The 22,071-nt window shown below is 53.0% G+C and overlaps 1 protein-coding gene and 1 long non-coding RNA gene across 2 annotated transcripts; one reads left to right on the top strand and one right to left on the bottom strand.

Annotated features, from left to right (window-relative positions):
- The first annotated feature begins 829 nt into the window (after positions 1 to 829).
- On the top strand, positions 830 to 8,217 carry SLC25A10 (solute carrier family 25 member 10). The gene is made up of 11 exons (XM_027517952.1): positions 830 to 1,400; positions 3,322 to 3,441; positions 3,975 to 4,089; positions 4,169 to 4,217; positions 4,464 to 4,505; positions 5,336 to 5,379; positions 5,497 to 5,567; positions 5,810 to 5,902; positions 6,180 to 6,257; positions 6,792 to 6,848; positions 6,931 to 8,217. Exons 1-11 carry the CDS (start codon positions 1,308 to 1,310, stop codon positions 7,030 to 7,032), a joined length of 864 nt encoding a protein of 287 aa, XP_027373753.1. The 5' UTR covers positions 830 to 1,307; the 3' UTR covers positions 7,033 to 8,217.
- Positions 8,218 to 9,099: 882 nt separating this feature from the next.
- Positions 9,100 to 21,733, bottom strand: LOC113877654. Its single transcript, XR_003506784.1, has 4 exons — positions 21,255 to 21,733; positions 20,945 to 21,077; positions 10,167 to 10,261; positions 9,100 to 9,350 (listed from the first exon to the last, which is right to left on the bottom strand). It is a non-coding gene; the product is annotated as an uncharacterized LOC113877654 (long non-coding RNA).
- Between the last annotated feature and the right edge of the window lie 338 nt (positions 21,734 to 22,071).

Here is a 22,071-nt window from a genome sequence, read left to right as displayed (position 1 = left end):
ATCTCTACCACTGGCCCCATCCCAGGCTCCTTGGCAATATTGGGCTGGAAATCTCTGTAGCCAGCTGTTCACCCTCCCAACTGATGACCAAGCGCAGAGGCCTCCTGTGGTTCTAGCAGGCATTTTCCCTAGTTTCCAGGAGGCTGCGTTAGGCAAATAGCAGGGTTTGCTCTGGCAACTTTTGCCTCCGACAGAGAATCCCTGTGTGCTTAGGCTGGGCTGGACTTGTTATTCCTGGTGCCTGGTGGGTCCAGGGGCCAAGATTTGCTTCCCTGGTGCCCCTCACCCTTCTCCCTTGGGGTGGGGGCTGCAGTGGCTAAGCTGGGACAGCAGGACCTTTACTGGTCCCCATTACATGGGGCCTTTACTAGTGCAGGGGTCTCTGGCTCTGCCTCCCCTGAGATCCATGGGGCCCCGTCCAAAAGCGGCCCTGGGGACCCAGATTTCTCTGCCCCGCAGGCGCGCCTTCTGGCCAGCAGCGCACCCGCGCTTCCAGTTTGCTGGGAGGACAGTTTGTTGACTACCGCCTCCCAGGAGCCTGAGCCCTCACGCCCAGAATCCCCATCCTGTTCCGCCTCAGAGTAGCTGCCTGGGGGCTGTCTGGTCAGAGCTAGCCTAAGGCTGGGGGTTCGGGAGGGATGGGCAGGGGGGGCGGCTAGTCTCCGAATTGCCTGTAATCCGCAGGTTGTAATCCGTGGAGGTTTTCCGCTGCCTGCGCCGCGTGGGTAGGAAGCCGGGTGCAAGTTCCGGGCCGCGGCAGGGGCAGGGCGCTTATGGGAGGAAGGCCTCTAGGAGGGGTGGGCTGGCCGAGCGCCCAGGCTACTCGGGCCGTGACCTTTGCAGACATGCCTTAGGCGCCGGGGCCGCCCCGCGGGCTGGCCGGCGCAGGATAAGGGAGGCCGCAGGTCCCTGAGAGGAACGAGGAAGGTCCACCAAGCAGGCTTCCTGCGGTCCGGCCAGTGGGGGGGTCCCACTGAGCGGCCTCCACTGGGGCGGCTTGCTGGAGCCCACCGCTTTAGCCTACCGAGCCGCGGCCGCTTTAAGGCTCGGGACCCACCCTCGGACTTGGGGGCGGGGTCTGCGAAACCCCGCCCGTTAGCTCCCGCCCCCGGGCCGCGCGGGTGCATTGGTTGTCGGCGGCGAGGGCGTCTGGCGAACCTTTGAACGCGAGGCGGGCGTCTACGAGGACCGGGCCGGGGTGGGGGCTGGAGCGGGGCCGGGCCAGCGTCTGGGTTTCACAGGCCGGGTCGGGGCCGGTACCTGCGCTCCTTGGCAGCGGCGGCGGCGGCGGCGGCGGCGCCCGGGCCATGGCGGATGAGGCGCGCGTGTCGCGCTGGTACTTCGGTGGGCTGGCGTCATGCGGGGCCGCCTGCTGCACGCACCCGCTGGACCTGCTCAAGGTGAGCACGGCTGTGGGGAGGGCCTCGGGCCGGGCTGTCGCCCCTGCGCGGAGGCTCTGCGTGGAACGGGCGGCAGAGATGCCCCTTGGCCCCCGCTCTGCTACCTGTGTGACCTTGGGCTGGTCTCCCTCCCAGCTCTCCTGAGGGTAGTTCTCAGTGAGCGCAGCTGTCGGCACCCCGGCAGGACCACGCGCTCCCTCTGCCTAGTGGGTGCCCACCAAACACACTGGTAGACGGAGGAGGGATGTGGCCGGCACCCCTGCTTTGGGCTGCTTCCTCCTGGGAGGTGGGTGAGCATCTGGAAGCCATGATCCCAGCCTGCGTGCAGGTCCTGCCCAATGAGGGTGATTGTTTCTTCCATCGAGAAGCGATCACACTCTTTCTACATTTTTTTTTTTTTAATGCCTATGGGGCAGAATAAGACAGAGTTTCCCTTGTCTCTGAGGCAGACCAGTTTTTTGCTCCTTTCTCACCACAAACAACAAAGGAAGGCCAGAAACTCAAAGCATATTTTGGCAAGTGGGCTCTGGGCCACAGTACCCGGGCTGTGGTCTTGGGGAGGCTGTTGGCAAGAGTGGTCACTTGGCCATCCCCTACCTTATTCCCACCCAGAGCAGCCTGAAACCCATGCTGGCCCCCTTGGAAGGATTGGCACCTGTGTCTTGGGCTGATCCAACCATCCCTCAAGCTTCGGTCTGGCCACCAGGAAAGGCAGGATTAGTAGACATTGGGGGTGGGGCTGAAACTGGCAGCCTCTCCAGCATTTCAGAGACCGGGGAGAGTCCTCTGTGGCTCCTGGTAGCCGCCAGGGCCTGTGACGTGGCCTGGCCCAGCAGGGCCAGGTATTAAGGTGCTTTGGGTCTGTAGGAAGAGGAAACCTTTCTCCTGCACACTTTGTTTTACTTTCTGCCCGTGCAGGTCCCTGTGCCCTCCCCCACCTCCCCCATCACAGGCCCTGGAGGGTCAGACTGACTGTCTGCCCGGGAGGTAGAAACAGCTTTCAAGGACTCTTGGAGCCTTCCCTGGCCCCAGGCCAGTCTTTCCCTTGTTCAAGGCTCCTTTGGGCGTCACTGCCCCTTGCCCTACCCCCAGGTGTTATTTTGCTGCAGCACACTTAGCGTGGGGGTGGGAGTCTGGGAGGTGGCTGGCCACAGGAATGTGGCCGCTCTCTGGCCCAGGGAGCACATGGCCTTGGGCTGGGCTGCAGCAGGCAGTGTGGGCAGCCATAGAGGCCTCCAGCAGAGGAGGCCCTGGCCAGAGTTTTTAATCTCTCGGCATTGTCTTTGGAAAAAAAAGTATCTTAAAGCTGCTTGATCTCTGCCTTTGCCCCACATCTTGGCTGAACCCTCACAGTGGCTTGCCTGCATGGGGTGCTGCTGCGTGGCCACCCTGCCCCCAGACTCTAGGTTCCCAGCTCACAGCCAAGAGAGACTAAGGCAGCAGAGTCAGTAACTTGCCCCAGCGTGTCCAGTCAGGACGTGTAGAACCTGAGAGTGTGATGGAAGAATGGACTCTGAAGTGCCCCTCCCCCTGGGTGCCCCACGGAACTCCACCCACCTCTCCTGAGTCTCCCCTGTTTCCTCAGGACATCTCTGAGTCCACTAATTCTGTCCCCCTTGGGAGGCTACCAAGTGGGGCTATGGAGTCTCCCAGTGTCCTCATCTAAAGGACGGGGCTGATGACTCCGCCCCAGGGCAGCTGGAATTGCACTCCCTTATTGGCTGGCGGTGTCTCCTGTGAGGTGATGGCGTGGAACAGAGCTTGGCGCCAGACGCCCCAGCTGGTGCCTTAGGAGGCCTCAGTTTCCTGTCTTTCAGTACAGGCGCTGGTAGCACTTGCAGCAAAGGGCTTCAGAGCAGAGCTGGCCGGGGCGGGCTCCAGGCAGGGTGCGGCTCTGAGCGGTGGGACCCCTCCCCCACAGGTGCACCTGCAGACGCAGCAGGAGGTGAAGCTGCGCATGACGGGCATGGCGCTCCAGGTGGTGCGCTCTGACGGCATCCTGGCGCTCTACAACGGGCTGAGCGCCTCCCTGTGCAGACAGGTACCTCTGGGGGGCCCTATCTCCCAGGGTAGTGGGTGGGTGGAGGCTCATGGCCAGCGATCCCTTAGGTCTTGATCCCAGAGCCCACTCTCAGCCCACGGAGGCAGAGGGGTCGCTGGCCTCCCTCCTGCACACCATAGGTGCCCTTTGGGCCTGGAAGTTACTCTCTCATTCTCAAGACTGCTTACAAGGACAGAACTACAAGACCTGGGGGACCAGCAACCGCCCGGGGTGGGCGCAGGGCGTGGCTTCTGCCTTGCACAGAGTCGGGCCAGCTGAGACCTCCACCTACAGATGGGAAAACTGAGGCTTGCAGGGACGTGATAGGGGATGAGGAGGGGTGGGGCCTGGACTCAGTCAGCCCCAGGTGTTTTAAACGGCTCAGCTGCTTGCTGGCTGCGTGGCCTCTGGAAGGTTCCTGGGTGTCCCTGTGGCCCACATGGTGATGTCCGTGCACCGGAGGGCCAAGGATGTGGGGGTGCCCAGTGCCATCCTTCCTCCTGGACCCTCTGAGCTGGGCCCCTTCTCCCCAGATGACCTACTCCCTAACTCGGTTTGCCATCTATGAGACCGTGCGGGACCAGGTGACCAAGGGCAGTGAGGGCCCCCTGCCCTTCTACAAGAAGGTCTTGCTGGGCTCCATCAGCGGTGAGCAGCCGGGAGGGAGGGGGTGGTGCAGGTGAGGCAGGAGGCATTGCCAGTGGTCACGTGTTTGCTGTTGTGCCAGGTTGCATCGGCGGCTTTGTGGGGACCCCTGCGGACATGGTCAACGTCAGGTCAGTGCGGCCCTGAGGCCAGGGTCTTGCTGTCCCCCAGCGGGGCCAGGTTGGCTCACTAGGGTCTCAGTGTGTTTAGCCTAAAACGTGCCACTCAGATCTTGGGGTCCGGGGCGCAGGAGGGTGGTGCTGAGCCTGTGGTGGGGCAGCCCCAAGTGGGGCCGGCTGCTCACTCCCACTAGGGCCTATGGGGTGTCTCTGAGTCCCCTAAAACCCTGTCCCCTTGAACTCTCTGCTTGTTTTCAGGATGCAGAATGACATGAAGCTGCCCCAGAATCAGCGCCGAAAGTGAGTCGCATGGTGTGCCCAGGGGTTTGGGGGCCAGGGCTGAGAAGACCCCTGAGCAGCTCTGAGGGATCCAGTGGGGACTCCTACGGGCCACCACACCTGTGGGGTCACGTGGAGCAATGGGGCGGCTGGTGGATGTTGGAAGCATACATCGTGAGGGGGCTTCCAGCATCTCTGGGTCCTACCACTGTGGAGGACCCAGGGTTGGAGCCGGACTGGGAGGTGGGCAGGGCTGGTCACTTTTTGCTCCCTCTTGCACCTGCACATCTTTCACAGAGGGTAAGTTAGAAGCTTATGCGGTCTTCAAAAGGGTTTGGGAGCTGGGAGGTGGTTTCTGTGATAAAAACATCATATTGTGTGAGATCTGAGACACCGTGGGTTCTGAGACCCTGTTTATGGACAGACACTGTAGTTAAACCCTGGGCGCCAGCATCAGCCAATTCAGGGAGAAGTGTGGCCCCAGGCGATCCCATTGTCCGCTCTCTGGCCGGAGCATAGGCTGTGGGGAGGACAGACTGAGTAGGTTGGGAAGGGGACCTGGCAGGGCGTCCCATCCTCCCGCCCTTGGTAACAGCCTACAGACATGACCAGCCTCGGAGCTGGCAGGCCCCCCAGCGAGGGGGTTTTCCTGTGGAACCCGGGGGATCTTTAGGCCCTGAGGTCCCCTGAGCAGTGAGACCACTCTGAGCTCTCAGAAAAGGCTGATGTCCTCTGGCCCTGTGATGCTTTGGGTTCCTCCTGGCCTGTGATGGGGGCATGGCTCTTCGCGGGGAGGACCTTCCCGTGGGAGCCTGTGGTCAGGGAGAGCCTCACTCTCTGTCGCTCGGCAGCTATGCCCACGCCCTGGACGGCCTGTACCGTGTGGCCCGAGAAGGTAAGACAGGAGGTGGAGGCCTGGGACAGCCTCCAGGCGCGACCCAGTAGCGGGCCTTGGGGGACACTAGGGGGGTGCTTCGGGCTGGGCACCCAACCTCTCCTCTTCCCCCGACAGAGGGTCTGAAGAAGCTGTTCTCAGGTGCAACCATGGCGTCCAGTCGAGGGATGTTGGTCACCGTGGGCCAGGTAGGATTTTGGCTTGGGGTGGCACTCTCAGGTAGCATCCGGGGCTCAGGGGCCCGGAAGGCAGCAGGCACTAACACACGTGGGGCTCAGGCAGGTCTGGGCCTCGTCTGTCCACCCCCGTATGACGTCTGTAGATGACCCACAAAGCAGGTACTTGGTCAGTCCAGTTGGTGTCGTTGCGGGCCCCATCTGTTTTCCCCTGAGCTGTCCCTCGTGTCCTGACCATCCCCATTTCCTAACAGCTGTCCTGCTATGATCAAGCCAAGCAGCTGGTCCTCAGCACGGGCTACTTGTCTGACAGCATCTTCACTCACTTTATCGCCAGCTTCATTGCGGTGAGTAGTGGGGGGGGTCCCTGACCAGCCTTGGTATTTGGGGGCGCCGGGGCGGAACAAGGGCTCAGAATGGTGGGAGGCTTTGGTGAGGGTGGTGGCTGCCCCTCTCGGGCTCTGCATTAGTGAGAGGAGCCCACGGATCCCCAGAGCCCAGGCTAGGACTGTTCGTGTTGTCCCCATGGCCCTGGGGACACCTCCTGGGGGTCCAGACAGGCCTGCGGAGGGGTGGTAAGGGGTGCCCTCCTGGCTGACCCATTGGTGACAACTTGCCCTCCAGGGTGGATGTGCCACATTCCTGTGCCAGCCCCTGGATGTACTGAAGACCCGGCTGATGAATGCCAAGGGCGAGTATCAGGTGAGTGGGCTTCCCACCCTGCTGCTGCCGGGTGAGCCGGTGTCCCTGGGCCGGGCTGCAGACAAAGCTGTGTCCCGCCCAGTTGCCCAGGCCGCCTGGGCCCCGAATGTATTTTTAAGTCAGGTTCTTTGACATGGTAACAGAGGCAGCCTGGTCTTAGCAGGGTGGCAGGTCCAGCGCCTGGGGCCAAGCACCTGTCCGGGGCTCCCTCCATTACCCATGGTATCTTCTGTGTCTGTGGCAGCCGCCCAAGAACCATGGGTGCCTGGCGGGTCAGCCTGGCCCTGGTGTGCTTTTAAATTCTAGTTCTGCCTGGCTAACGGGCGAGGGCAGCCCTTGACCTTTGTGCCCACCAGCCCTACTCCCCATGTTAACCTTTGAACGTTCGGGCCTGCTGCTCTGTACACTGACGCCCACTATCAGTGTGACCAGCTACTGGCACTGGTGGTGGGGAGCGGGGATAAGGTGGTCGGGGTTCCTGCCTTTCGAGAAGCAGTTTTCCATTTTATTTCATTATTTGGTGTTTTTTTGCAGGGTGTTCTGCACTGCGCCATGGAGACAGCAAAGCTGGGGCCGCTGGCCTTTTACAAGGTTTGGGGCCGGGGGAGTGCAGGGAGTGTAGGGGAGGGGCTCTCCCTCCAGGGCTGTCTTCATGCTCCCCTTTCTCCCGCAGGGCCTCGTGCCTGCCGGTATCCGCCTCATGCCCCACACCGTGCTTACGTTCGTGTTTCTGGAACAGCTTCGCAAGCACTTTGGCATCAAAGTGCCGTCCTGATGTGGCGGTGGGAGCAGCTGGGTCACGCCCAGCCCCCTGCGCCAGTTTATTCCAGAGTGCCAGAGGGCTGGCAGCTGAGCACTGCCCTGAGCCCAGCCCCTGCCCACTGTGTTCCAGCCCCCTCCTGCCGGGCCCAGGACCCCCACCCCAGCCTGCCTGGCCAGCCCAGTGACCGTTGTCCCCTCCAAGCTGCTGGCTTCACCTCCACCTCCCGCTGCCACCACTGACTCTCCCTATGTGGTGTCCAGCAGCGCCCTGTGCACAGCAGTGACTCTCAGAGGGTGTAGGCCCCGGGTTGGGTGTTCTGTCCCCAGGTAGGCAGTTAACCCTGGAGTTGGGAGGGGTGGGCTGGCCAGACTTTTACAGTCTGGGGTCTCCAGTCCCTGAAGTCTCTTCCTTTCACGAAGCCCAGGACCCCCAGCAGCTCCCACTGAGGACCCGGGTGGTGGAGTGGGGGGTGTGAACCCCCAGCACCACCCATCGAATGGTGTGTACACTTGCACTTTCATCCCAGCAGAGGGACCATAGCTTTCATGATGTTCTTTAAGACAGCTGCGCCCCACAGCTGCCAGGTCAGGGCAGAATGAGTACCCAGGAGGAAGGGCCTGCGTGTGACCCTCAGGCACCCCACCCACCCCTCCTGGTCCAGCCCACCCCCACTGGCTTTAACAAGTGAAAGTGAAAGTCGCTCAGTCATGTCCAACTCTTTGCGACCCCACGGACTGTCCAGTCCATGGAATTCTCCAGGCCAGAATGCCGGAGTGGGTAACCGTTCCCTTCTCCAGGGGATCTTCCCAACCCAGGGATTGAACCAGGTCTTCTGCATTGCAGGCATATTCTTTACCAGCTGAGCCACCAGGGAAGCCCAGCTTTAAACAATTAGTTTCACCAAAACCTTTCAGCTCCAGGAGGCGGCTTCTGTCTTCGGGGCTGTGCAGCGACCCCTCCCGGCTCCCTGAGCAGGAGCGGCACGTCCACGGGGCTGACTGCACAGTGGTCACCTGCAAGGTCTCCAGGAGCCGGTCAGCCAAAATGCCCAAAGCAGCCTGCAGATGAGGCTGGGGGCTGCATCTGTCGGCCTCCCCCAGTCACGTGGGCACCGTGCCACTACCCCGCACCCCAGCAAGTGGCCAGCAGTCCCACATTGCCCTGCAGGGATGTTAATAAAGGACGGTGAAGTGCTGAGTCTGGTTCTGCATCCAGGCCCCTAACTAGTCTGCCTCGCGGTCAGGACCTATGAGATCCTCCTTTGCACCTTCCAAAGAGGGCTCTAGGGTTTATGGAGGGGCAGGGTCCAAAGCAGGGGAGAAGCCACAGCTCTGACTGGATACACTGGGATGGCCTGTGGGCAGAGGGCTGGGGGAAGAGCGGGGCATGGGGCTGGTTGAGGGACTCATCAGTGTTGCGGTCCTGGATCCAGGTCACCGTGGACCCCCCACCCAGGGCTGCCCCTTCCAGCAGGCACCTGCCACTACAAGCCCCCGAGACAGTCCTGTGGCGGGCAGGGGGTGGTGCTGCAGCCTGGTCTCCCTGGAGGTGCCCCTTGAGTCAGAGCCCTGGCCTCTTGGATGCTGGCCTATCCAGCAAACCCAGACTGGACTGCCAGACACAGGTTCTGTGGGCTCCAGACCCTCAGGCTGGGGCAGGAGCTGGTGTAAACACCACCAGTGACCTTTTGCTGTTCCAGGACAGGTGGAAGCTACCCTGGGGCCCCTGCTGCCCAGTTGAGAAAGAACAGATGTGCCCCAAGGCGGTTCAGACATCAGTGCCTCTGACCCTGTGCCATGAAGCAAGGAGACTTATGGAGCATTTCAAGCAGATAAAAAAATAAGTCATGGTTATGGTTGCATAGCTCTGTAACCCGAAAATTACTGAATTACAACAGAGCTGTTACTTAAACAACAAACCACCCACATGCCCACCCACCCGAGCCTCAGCAGTGAGTTTTCACCAGGCCTGTGTTCTCCAAGCCCTACAGACCCTTTCCTACCACTGGATTATTTGGAAGCAAATCCCAGATGTCCTGTCATTTATAGATAAATACTTAACAAGCCTCTGAAAACGGTCTTTTAAAAGTTCTAACATAACTGCAATAATAATTCATTGTACATAAAATGGCCCATGTTACCATCATCAAATTTCCTGGGTTACCACGTGCATGTCATTAAGTAGTTCGTTCTGTTTGAATCAAGTCCAGCTGAGATCTACTCACATCTCTATGGCGCATGTCCCCTCCTCGTCCTCTCCGCGAGATAAGCTGGGTCCTGCATCCAGTTGCTTCTCCCGTCCAATTTGGCCCCTTTGTGAATTTCCTAAAACTGGCAGAGAGACCTGGATTAGAGTCACATTTTTGGGTGACGGTGCTGGGTGTAGAGTGCAGTTTCTGCTGCAGTGTTTGAACATGAAGCAGCCATGGGTCTGGAAGAACACGTGGCTGTGGGCCAGACTTCCTGAGCCCCAGGCAGGCAGGCAGGCATGGAGCACCCAGAGCCTCACAGAAAGCCCAGTCTGGTGCCCTGGCACCCAGGCTGGAGTCCCACTGAGGTGGTTGGAACCCAGAGCCCAGGAAGTAAAGCAGGAGGGGCGGGTGCACATGACTCTGGTCACGGAGCAGGCTGCCACTTCTCTCAGACCCCTGGCAAGTTGAAAACAGCAAATCAGAAATGTTGGCCACACAGGGCCACATTCTCTGCCCTTAAAGCTGCTTTGATTTGAAGCATTGGGATCCTCTTTACTTGCCTGCAAGAGTGCCCAGGCAGTCTGGGAAGATGGCATTTCACCAGCCTCCTCCCAGCCCAGCCAGCTTACATGGCGCTTCCTGGACCAGTGTCAGGGGACGAAGGGCCCCATGTGGTTTGGGGAGGGTACTGCAGGGCGGGGTGCAAAGGGTAGTGAAGGGTTGCAGTGTTTACTGGTGGGCCGCGGGGGAGGGCTTCAGGCACAGTACCTGCCCTCCTGCCCTGCAGGGGCCCAGCTTCCTGGATGGGGGCAAGAGGGGAAAAACGAGGCAGGCAGGGGAAAGCAGGAAAATCGGGGCAAGTCAGGGCTGAGGAGGCCCTTCCCCAGGGAGTTCTCCACCTGTGTTGGCTTAGAACCAGCCTGAGAAGGCGAGCAAAACAGAGGAGCAGCCCCACCTGTGGGTCACCTGATTCCGGGTAAGGAAGTGATGGATTTCACGCTGGCAGGGAAGCAAGCTCAGCATTTCATGATTCAATCTCCACCTTTCTTCCTTAAAGACAATAGTTCACAACAAGTTACACAACAGGAGTCCATTGTCAAGAAGTTTGAGCAAGGGTGCCAAGACCAAGCAGCAGGGAAAGACGCCTTTTCAACAACGACATCCACACGAAGAGTGAGCGTGGGAGCGTGCCTCCCACACACAGGCAGACGTTCCTCAAAACGGACCACAGAGCTGGAGCTATAAAATGTGTAGATATGAACGAAGACCACGCAAAATGAGAACAAGCGGAGCTGTGTGCTCGGTCGGCTTGCTCTAGCGGGAGGCAGCCCCCTCACTTGCGTGCTGGCCGAACCTCAAAGACAGGCAGAAGAGGGGGTGGCTTCATCACGAGACGGGGGCTCAGGTGCACCCCAAGTGGGAGCTGTGGGCTTGGGGAAGCTGTAGGGGGCCGACTGGAGGTGCTGCAACCCCTGTGGTTCGTTAGGGGAGCGTACTTGGCTTTCTCTGGTTGGTGCTGAGTTGGAAGTGGAGGCAGAAATTAGGGAAGCTGGCAGTTATTGGCCAAGTTTGGGCCTATTGCTACAGGGGCTTAGAAACACTTGGCCACGAAAAAACTTGCACAGGAATCTTCAGAGCAGCATTTTACTCATTACAACGAAAAGGTGGAAACAACCCAAGTGGCCATCACCTGATGAGCAGATAAGTCAAATGTGGTCTATTTGTATAATGCAATACTATTTGGCCGTAAAAGGGAGTGAAACACTGCCCTGCTACAACAGAGATGAAACCTGAAAACACGCTGAGTGGAAGAAGTCAGTCGCTAAAGACAACGTATTATGTGATTCTGGCTACAGTCCATGGGGTCACAAAGAGTCAGATGCCACTGAGCGAATATCACTTTCACTTTTTCATCTGTATGAAGGGTTTAGAACAGGCCGATCCAGAGACAGGAGGTATTGGGTTGGCAAAAAAGTTCATTCAGGTTTTCCTGCATGATCTTATGGGAAAACCAGAATGAACTTCCTGGCCAACCCAATAGATGAGTGGTTGCTAGGAGCTGGGGTGGGGTGGGGTGGGGAAATTAGGAGTGACTACAGATGGAGACAGATTTCTTTCTGGAGTTATGGAAATGTTTCAGATGTAGGAATATAGGATGATTGCACAATTCTATGAATAATACTAAAATTCATTGACTTGTACACTTTATCTTTTAAAATATTTATTTAGCTGCACTGGGTCTTAATTCTGGCACGTGGGATCTAGTTCCCTGAACAGAGATCGAACCTGCACACCCCTGCATTGGGAGCACGGAGTCTTAGCCACTGACCACCAAGGAAGTCCCCTGAATTGTACACTTTTAATGGAGGGATTGTATGGTATGTGGTGACTAAAATTTTCTCTCCTTGACTAAACTCTAGCCAGGCTTGTCTCAAAGCCTGCTTCTGCATCACGCCTAGAAAGACTCGGTTTCTGACAGCTCAAACTGCATCCCTGGGGCAACCCCAGCCCCATTTAGAGCGCCCACCTGAGGCTGGACATCTCGGGCCTCTGTGAGAACCCAGAGGCTCATTCCGGACAAGTGCTGTTAAGGAACCAGATGGGGTCTCCCAGCCTCCTGCCTGCTTTATAACTGTCTGCTGCCTGACTCCACTGCCTGAGCTCTCAGCTGTCCCGATTCCCATATTCTCACTTTAAAATGCCAGTCACCTCCGCACAAGTTGAAATTGAGTTCAGTTCATGCTGGAATTGCCCCACTGGGAGTATAGTGCTGATTAGAACCTGTCCTTTGCACTTCGGCGTCTGGCTGTGTTGATCTCTGTGGTCTCTGGACTGTGTCTCAGTGAGGCTCTCTAGTGCTCCATCCAGCAGGCTCCATCCCTAGGTCAGGAAGATCCCCTGGAGGAGGGCATACATGGAAATGCCAGTCTTCCAGTATTCTTGCCTGAAGAATCCCATGGACAGAGGAGCCTGATGGGCTACAGTCCATGGGGTCGCAAAGAGTCAGACAACTGAAGTGACTTAGCATGCACGCACACAAGGAACATATTAAATGAGGAATGCCGTGTGGTGCCCATAGAGGCAGCAGCAGAGAGCCTCACTGATGTGATGGACGCTGGGGACTCGGGACAGGAGGGCATCTTTGTGATGTACACACTCCTAAGTACCTATCCTGCTCCAGCCCTGTTGATCCAGCCCTTGGTGGAATTCTGGATCCTGGAACGAGGCTGCTGGCATTGGGGGCAGCTGAAGATGAGGTGCAAATCTTGCAATCAGCCCAAAGGAGCACAGAGGGCCGGACGGGGCAGGTAGGAGTGGTGGCCTGGGAAGGGAGCTGACCTCCACCAGCTGACCCAGGGACAAGGCTGGGCTGTCCACGTCTCCCCTGCCTCACTCCCTTGTTACTGAAACTGGTCATTCTGCGTGTTTATAAATAGTTGTTTCAAGTAACCCATGCACCACAATACAAATTCGCACACCCAGCAGGGTTTCCAGGGGATGGATTACTTCCTTCCCGCCAACCCCGGGCCCTGACCCCTTCCCAGAAGAACAACCACGGCCACTAGGTCTTGGGTATTTTCCCCAGTTTGCTTGAATTTAACAGAAAAAAAAAAAAAGAAAAACAGAAGTGAGGGGGAGGAAATGCCAGTCTTCAGAAAGTATTTATTTTCCACCAGAGATACTAGTTCCCCAAAGAGGATAGGAACACCAGAAAGTGGAGTCAAGCGGTTTTGCTCCCTTCCTACTCCCCTCCTTGTGACACCACCCACTCCCCACCTCCTAATTGCTGACAAGCTGGAGGCACCGGAAGGCACCCAACACAGCACCCAGGGGCCCAGTACCACCTTTGGGAGGCCAGTCTGAGCTCGGCTCCCACAGCTGCCCTCCCATCCCCAGGGGTCAGGCAGCAGCCTGGCTGGACCACCCAACCTGGGAGGTGGAGGGGGGCGGCGTGTGTACAGCTTGGCCTCATGGCCACATTGCCGTCCTACTGGTGCTACAAGCCGGGACTCTGTCCTGAGAGCTCAGACCCATGCTCTGTGGCCAGCAGGACCCCTTCTCAGCTGAAGGGAGTGGGACCTGCCCTCTCCTTACCCGCACCTGTGACCTGCACCTCTTACCCTCTCCCATCTTCCCCGCACCTGTGACCCTCGAGGACGCCTATCCTGTTGGGTCCCCTCCTCACAGCCACACTGTAAGGGGAAGAAGAACCTTGTATTCTATGACAAGTTAATCGCTAAAGGAATGTGGCCTATAAGCTCAAATTATATGCATTGGTCCAGCTCTGGGAACTCCACCTCCCAGGTAATGAGCATTAAGCTAAAGTACCTTTGCTTAGCTCACAAGAAATATCCTGACCAGGCCCACCTGAAATGACAGCAGGGAGAAAGAAATGAACACACCCCCTCCAGAGGCTGATGGGAACCGGGAAATGTTTGACTTTAACTCCCTTCCCATTTAATATAAAAGAAACCTGAATTCTAACTCAGGCAAGATGGTTCTTTGTGGGGAGGGGTGAATGAGCCTACCATCTTGGCGATTTGCTGGCTTTCCAAATAAAGTCATATTCCTTGCCCCAACAATTTGTCTCTTGATTATTGGCCTGTCAGGAGGCCAGTAGTACGAGCTTAGACTTGGTAACAACACGATAGTTTTACATCATCGAAGTCTAAACACTCAAGGCTGTGTCTTGTATATTGTCGTACAGAGGGTGTGCCTCCGTTCTGTTTGTAAAAGCTGAGCCCTGGTCTTGATTCTGCTCCAGGACACCCAGGTCCCCTCACCCTCCCTGGGGGCCTGGAGGGCCATCCAGTGTCCAGGACCGAGAGGGGCTGTCCTGGCCTCCTGGAGGAGGCTGTTGAAGGCCCTGCCCTCTCCCTGGCCTCTCTAGCAATCTTCTTGCTTGTCTGGACTGCCAGGGTTTCTTTTGTGGGTGGTCTTTCCCAGAAAGGCTGGGTAGGGTTGGAGGTCTGGGGTCTGCTCATCACTCTGGAGCCTGAACTACAGCTTAACTTCTGTAAGCTTCCAGATGCCATCTCCCCTGTAAACGCTGACCTGATTCCCCACCCTCTCTGGGTGACAGCCTCGTTTTGGGTTGAAGCCTAAATAGTTCTTTGGCCCTGAACGTCAGAAACAACCAGGATCTATTTGTCTCAGGGTCAGCTTGGCAAAGTTCCCGGAGCCAGGCGTGCCCTTGGTCTGTAATATCGGCTTCCCCACATCCCTGCTTGGCTTCTGCTGTGCCTTTAAGAACATTCTGCCTCAGCTTAGGGTCACCTCTGACCTCTTCTCTGCTCTGTCCGGTGCTTTTAGTCTGTGACCTGCTGCCACACCCCATGCCCTCCAGCCCTTTGTTCCCTCTGCCACCCCTCCTCCCCCATGGTTGTGTCCCCTCCTCTTTGAGAGCAGATGGTTAATTGGAGTGATTCCTCTAATTTTCTCTGATGCCTTTTGCCCCACTGGGTTAACTCTCCCCAGATTGGGTGTTCGGTGTGCCCCACCCAGGCTGCAGACTTTCTTCTTTCCTTTCTTTTTCTGCACCACCCTCACCTTTCTTTCTTGTTTCCGGCACCCTGTTTGAAGGTCAGTCTGTCCCTTGTCTGGACCCTGCCTTATTTCTGGGCCCCCTGCTCTGATATAGTTCAGTCCCTGGGCTCCTGGGTGGCTGACGTCCCTCCATCCTGGCCCAGGGCCTCCCAGGGGACCTGCCACAAGACAGTGGAGCCAAGGGCAGAGCTACCTGGCTGCCCAGTCCCAGGCTGGTGCCCAGGGTGGGGCGATCCTGGGCAGCCTCGTGAAGCAGGGCTGTGGCCATGGACTCCCCCGCCCCAGAGGCTCAGGGCCTGCGACCAGACACCGACTGCCAGGAACAGAGGCCTCCTTGCCTTCCATGAATCAGTTCCTGCCGGCCAAGGTGTTCCAGCTGCTAGCCCTCGGCCTGCAGTGACACAGCCAAGACCGGGCTCCCATGAAGGACCCAAGGGAGGCCAGTAGCTGACCACGGGGCCTCCCAGTGGCCTCCGTGTGGCTTGGGCCTCTCACAGCACAGCTACTGGGTTCCAGAAGGACCTTCCCAAGAGCCAATGTTCCAGAAGGCCACTTGAGAGGTCTTAACAGTGTCACTGTCATGTAATTCGTCCTAACGTGATGAACCGTGCACAATCGCAGCGCACAATTTTAGAAGTTTGTGCAGACAACAACCTTGAAACTGCCACCCCAGGCCAGATTGCAAACATTGCCCCCAAATCCTCCTCTGGCCCCTCTTTGCCCTCCCCATCCTCAAACAATCACTGACAGGTTGTAGATGTCTAGAGATTCATTTCATGGATTTCTTATGGACTTCTATATTCTATACTCTCATATAATGAAAACACATAACATGCTCTCTTTTTGTCAGATTTCCTTGCTCAGCATAAGAACTCTGAGATTCATATAAGTTGCTCAGGACATTTCACACCAGGGACCATGCCACTGCATGGATGAAGAGACCTCAATGTGCTTGTCCACTCACCCACTGATGGACAGTAGGGCTGTCTCCAGTTTTGGGATATTACAAATAAAGCAGCTATGAAAATTTTTGCAGTGTTTGTATGGACACATATGTACTTTCATTCCTCTTGGTAAAAATCACTAAGAAAGTGACAGTTTTCCACAGGGTTGTACCATTTTCACCACCAGTAGTAAAGGAATTTCAACTCCCTCCAGCGCTTGGTAGAGTCAGATTATTTTTTTAGCCCTTTTCATATTATGCAGTGGGATCTCATTGTAGTTCTAAATTGCATTTTCCTAATGACTAAATATGTAGACCATCTTTCATGGGCTTACTTATTTGTCATCTATGTATTTTCTTTGGTAAGGTGTCTTTTTCAACCACTTTGATCAATTTTTTTTTAATAATTAAATTGCTTTCTCATTATTGAGTTTTTAAAAACATAACCTCACCAAGCAATTTCAGTTTTCTTTGTGGGAAGATTTTAATTTTATTTTATTTAAGTCTCCACTACCCCCTCCCTTTTTTTTAGCCTCTTGGCATGGAGAATATTAGTTCCCTGATCAGGGATCGTACCCTCTCACCTCAGAAGTGAAAGCACAGAATCCTAACCACTGGACTGCTAAGGAATTCCCAAGGGAAGATTTTAAACTAACAGTTCCATTTTTAAAAGAGACATAGGGCTATTCAGGTTATCTTCTTATTTGGTGAGTTTGGCAATTTGTTTCTCAAGGCATTTGTCAAAGGTATTGACATAGAGTTGTTCATTATATTTCCTTAATATTCTTTTAATCACTAGAGTGATTACTAATCATTCATGTTTTCTAAGTTATGTATTTAAGGCTATAAAGTTTTCCCTCTGAGACTGAATTGGGCTCTATTGCACAAGCTTTATACCAATAGTGTTCTCTCATATTATATGAAATTTTTCATCTGCTCTTGTACTCAAAAGTTAGTTATTCTCATTTTTAAAAATAAGACAAATCCATAATTATAGCTAGAGACATCACCACCCCTCTCTCAGTAGTTGATAGAAATCTAGATTTCTGATTTTCTAGAAATCTAGAAAGTCAGTTGGGATGTTAAAGGCTTCAATATTATCAGCCAACAGAATCTAACTGGCATTTATCGGACTTGCCACCCACAAGAGCAAGGCACAACATGCAGTTCTAATTGCCGTGTGATCATGGTCACAGCAGCCACCAGGAACCACCTGAATGTACCTTCTGCTGAAATGCCTGGGGAACATATTCCACAGTAGCCAGAAAACAAGCATCAATAGATTTAAAGGACTGAAATCATAGAAGTTGTGTCTCTGATCATGGTGGAATCAAACTAGAAGTCTTCAACAGAAAGATAACAAGAAAATCCAAACACTTGGAAAAAACACATGTCAAAATCATCAGCAGGTCAAAAGAGGACATCTCAAGGGAAGCTACGGAATAAGCTGAACTGAATAAAAATGAAAACACAACATACAAAAATGTGAAAAATGTCTAGTCAGCAACAAACACGGGGTTTAGAGGGAACTCATAGCATTAAATGCTTATATGAGAAAAGACTATATAAGAATAGATCTTTCAAATGAAAAAAAAAATGTAAGCTTCCACCTTGCTAAGTCGCTTCAGTCGTGTCCGACTCTGTGCGACCCCATAGACAGCAGCCCACCAGGCTCCGCCATCCCTGGGATTCTCCAGGCAAGAACACTGGAGTGGGTTGCCATTTCCTTGTCCAATGCACGAAAGTGAAAAGTGAAAGCGAAGTCGCTCAGTCATGTCCGACTCTTAGCGACCCCATGGACTGCAGCCCACCAGGCTCCTCCATCCATGGGATTTTCCAGGCAAGAGCACTGGAGTGGGGTGCCATTGCCTTCTTATGAACTAGAAAAAGAAGAGCAAAAATAAATCGAAAGTAAAAAGAAGGAAATTCTAAAGGCAGAAACCAATTAAGTTGTAAATAGACAAAAAATAGAAAAAATCAATGAAACAGAATGTATTTCTTTGAAAAGATTAATCAAAATGGCAAACTCATAGCAAGACTGATAAAGGGGGACATCACTGCAGACCTTGCAGACACGAAAAGGGAGGCAAGGGAATATTACAAACAACCGCAAAGCATAATGTGATGATTGAGATGAACTGGAACAAGTCCTGGAAAAAGTACAAACCACCACAACCTATCCAGTTTAGAATGGACCGTGGGAATAGCCCCATAACTATTATGGACAGTGACTCCATAATCTCCCAAAGGTTTGGGTCTCCCAAAGGAAGACCCAAACAGCCCAGGTGGTTTCATGGAGAATTCTACCAAACATTTAAAGAAAAAATTTACACAATCTCATCCATAAAACAAGAGGAGGAGATACTTCTCAATTTATTTCGTGAAGTTAGTATTGTCCAGATACCATAACCAAACAAAGACAATACAAAATAAGAAAACGGGAGACACACTTCTCTTATGATAGATGCAAAAACCTACAGCTAACATTATATACTTAATAGCGAAAGATTGAATACTTTCCCTGTAAATTAGAATGAGGCAAGGCTGTCCACTCTCACCATCCTTATGCAGTGTAGGATTGGATGGAGTTTCTAGCCAGTGGACGAAGGCAAGAAAATATAAGGCATTCATACATGAGAAGGAAGAAATAAAACTGCCCCTATTTCAGATCATATGACTCTCAATGTAGAAAATCCCAAGAAAACTACCAAAAAAAAAAACAAAAAAAAACCCTCCTAGAATTAAATTTTCTTTTTGTGTAAAAAGAGAGTTTGGATTTTTGTAAAGAATGCCATATTCCTAGAAACTAAAACATGCATTCTCCTAAATAACAGCTTCTAAAGAGATAATCACAATGGAAACTGAAAATTTTTGAATTGCCCAACAATGGAAATATGACACGTAGTAAGTTGCAACACTGAATGGAAGCATATAGCCTTAAAAGCATTTATCACAAAACTGAAAGGGTTAAAAAAAGTATCTAAATATTCAATTTAAGCAATTACAAAAGAGCAGAGTAAATCCCAGGGAGCAGAAGCAAGTACCAAAGGTAAGAACAGAAAGGAAAGAAATGGAAATTGACTAACAAAAACTCAGAACTGGTACTTTAGGGGACTTTCTGCGGCCCAGTGGTTAAGACTCAGTGCTCCCAATGTAGGGAGTGCAAGTTCGATCCTTGGTTGGGGAACAAAGATCCCACTGGTCATGCAACATGGCCAAAAGTAAATGAATAAATTAATTAAAAAAACTGGTACTTTAAAAAGACGTGTCATGTCATCACACCACTAACATGTCCAACAAGAACAATGAGAAAAGACATGAATCTGCAATGAAAGAGAAAAACATATAAAAGAAATATTAAATATTGAAATTATTAGCGAATCCTACAAACAACTTGATACCAGTACATTTAAAAGGGAAAAAGAAAGGGGTAACATTCTAGGAAAATACAGAGAGACTGAAATACTGGGACCATGACTACTAGCAGGCTTCCCAGGTGGGGCAGTGGTAAAGAATCCGCCTGCCAATGAAGAGGAGGCAAGAGACGCAGGTTCAATCCCTGGGTGGGGAAGATCCCCTGGAGGAACAAATGGCAACCAACCCACTCTCGTATTCTTGCCTGGGAAATTCCATGGACAGAGGAGCCTGGAAGGCCACAGTCTAGAGGGTCGCAAGGAGTCAGACACGACTGAGAATGCACACACACACACACACACACACACACAGCCACTAGATATGCCAACAGAACTCAGCCAGCCCCAAACGGCCAGGACTTGGCCAATACCGGCCAGCTTCCCTAATTTCTGCCTCCACTTCCGGCTCAGGACCAACCAGAGAAAGTCAAGCACGCTGCTGTAACCAACCAGATGGGTTGCAGCACCTCCAGTCGGCTGCCCACAGCTTCCCCAAGCCCATAGCCCCCTCTCGGAGTGCACCTGAGCTCCCCTTTCACGATGGAGCTGCCCCCTCCTCTGTCTGCCTTGAATCTCTCCAGCATGCAAGTGAGGGGGCTACTTCCCTATCAGAGCAAGGTGAGCACATAGCCTCTCTTGTTCTGATTTACATGGTCTTTGGTTACTGCCACAATGTTTGACCAAAACTCACACACAAGCACACCAGATATGGCTGATTTCACAGGTGAATTTTTACTGTGATCGTGGAGCAGAAAACTCCCTATCTTAACAATTTTAGAGACTTCCTGGCTGTCCAGTGGTTAAGACTCTCAACTTTGAGGGGGATTGAAGAGAGAGAATGGGTTTGACCTCAGATCGGGGAGGACCCCTCATGCTACATGGCACAGCCAAAAATAAGTTTAAAAAAAAATCAGGGAAGGCTAGCATGATCTCAACTCCAAAACGAAAGTTAAAAGACCAATCTAATTCCTGATGGTGAATGCAGAAAACCCAAAGAAACTTTTAATAAATTGAAGTCAACTATATAACAAAAAATGTTAGACCTCTGACCATGTTGGGTTTACAGTGGGTTTTCAATGTCAGGAAACTGATGTATGTACTTCCCATTACAGGTTAAAGGAAAACAAAATCCACGATCATCTTAACAGATGCAGAAGGAGGACTTGAAACAATTGAAAACTCATTTGTGATTTTTTAAAAATCGTCTAGCAACCTAGGAGTAGAAGAACAACTTGTTGATCTGATAAAGGGCATTGCCATAAAAAGATACAGTAAAATTAAAGACCACAAATTATGGGAGGAAAGACAGACATTTGATCATACAACAATTTTTGGAATTATGCATGACAAAACATTCTATAAAGAAATACATACAAACATGCACAAACAGATCAGAGAAAACATTTGCAAAGTATATGGTAAAAAGTTCCTAATATACTAATTGCTCTTACAAATCACTAAGAAAAAAATCCACCTGATAGAAAATGGGCTAAGATTGCAAAACTTTTCTGGGCCGTAGACCCTGCACTGGGCTTCCCCCATGGCTCAGCAGTAAAGAATCTGCTTACATTTCAAGAGACACAGGTTCGATCCCTGAGTTGGGAAGAGCCCCTGGAGGAGGGCACAGCAGTCCACTCAAGTATTCTTGCCTGGAGAATCCCCATGGACAGAGGAGCTTGGTGGGCTCCATAAGGTCACAAAGAGTTGGACACGACTGAAGTGACTGAGCACACACACATGCAGACCCTGCGTTAATCAGGAATCGTTTGATTACGTAGTACAGAAACCCAGTTCAAACGGATTTCTGCATGGGGGAATGTATTGACTCACCTGGACATAAGGCATGACTTAATCCGGATGTGTCATCCATCTCTCTTCCTGTTTCAGTCTGACTTTCCTCCACATGGCTTCATTCCTGGGCAGTCTCTTCTGAAATCCTGGCCACATTGTGCCAGCTCACCGTCTCCATGGAGAAAACGAGAGCAGACCTGGGTGACTTCTCATTGCCCCCACCTGAGCCATTTGCCTCTGTGAACCAACTTCAGCTGCCAAGGACAGACTGGCTGGCCAATATGGGTTTCTAACCTCCCCTAGACTAAGAGTGGGGAGAGACCCCAAAAGGAAACCAAAATACTCTTACCAGAAAAGAGCCGAGGGCTGCAGAAAGTTATGCAGGCAAAAGGGAGCTCAGCCCATCCCAATCCTATTTAGAAATTAAAACAGGTCTGGATGGCCTTTTGCTCAAAGAATTTCTTCTTCTACCGAATAATTTGAAACATCTATTGTGTGCTTTTCTTTTCCATGAAAAAAAAAATTGTATTAGGTTTTGTAATCCAGTACCACAATCTATTATGTACTTTAAAACATAGAGTACTTGCCCTTCTGGTGCCTCCAGACGTGGATTCTAATTAACTAATTGCATAAACGCCATGGAAGCAAAGTAGGAAAGGACTTCTGGGAGCCTGCCTGTGTTTCTGGGAGGAATTCTGGGAGGACAGAAGAAAAGCAGGAGGGAGGCAGGAGAGCTCCATGTGGAGAACCTGGTGCTTGCCAAACCCCTGCAGTGGGCGGGAGCCTGGGGGCTGAGTCCAGGATGGAAGCCAGCGGGTGGAGGGTGGAGGGCAGAAGGTGGGCCAGCAGGGCCTGGGCTATGAGGTCAGACACTGTCAGAGGGCCTTGATCAGGGCTGTGACTGGGTCAGGCGTGGATATTAAAGGATTCTCAGGGCTGGCAGTTCATCAATTAAATATAGAGTTACCATGGTTGTCATTGTTTAGTTACTAAGAGTTGCTATGAAAGTATTAAGTCACTCAGTCGTGTTCAACTCTCTTGGACGCTATGGACTATAGCCCGCCAGGCTCCTCTGTCCATGGAATTCTCCAGGCAAAAATACTGGAGTGGGTAGCCATTCCCATCTTCCTGACCCAGGGATTGAACCCAAATCTCCCACACTGCAG

The sequence above is a fragment of the Bos indicus x Bos taurus genome, chromosome 19, assembly GCF_003369695.1.
Source record: "Bos indicus x Bos taurus breed Angus x Brahman F1 hybrid chromosome 19, Bos_hybrid_MaternalHap_v2.0, whole genome shotgun sequence".
Lineage (NCBI taxonomy): Eukaryota > Metazoa > Chordata > Mammalia > Artiodactyla > Bovidae > Bos > Bos indicus x Bos taurus.
This window is presented reverse-complemented; position numbering and strand designations above follow the sequence as displayed.

What these genes read in the sequence shown, in the direction of transcription:
- SLC25A10 (XM_027517952.1), top strand. Translation starts at nt 1,308, where the DNA reads ATGGCGGATGAGGCGCGCGTGTCGCGCTGGTACTTCGGTGGGCTGGCG. An exon ending in CCCCAGAATCAGCGCCGAAA is followed by an intron (nt 4,506 to 5,335) that starts GTGAGTCGCATG and finishes GTCGCTCGGCAG; the next exon opens with CTATGCCCACGCCCTGGACG. An exon ending in ATGCCAAGGGCGAGTATCAG is followed by an intron (nt 6,258 to 6,791) that starts GTGAGTGGGCTT and finishes GTTTTTTTGCAG; the next exon opens with GGTGTTCTGCACTGCGCCAT.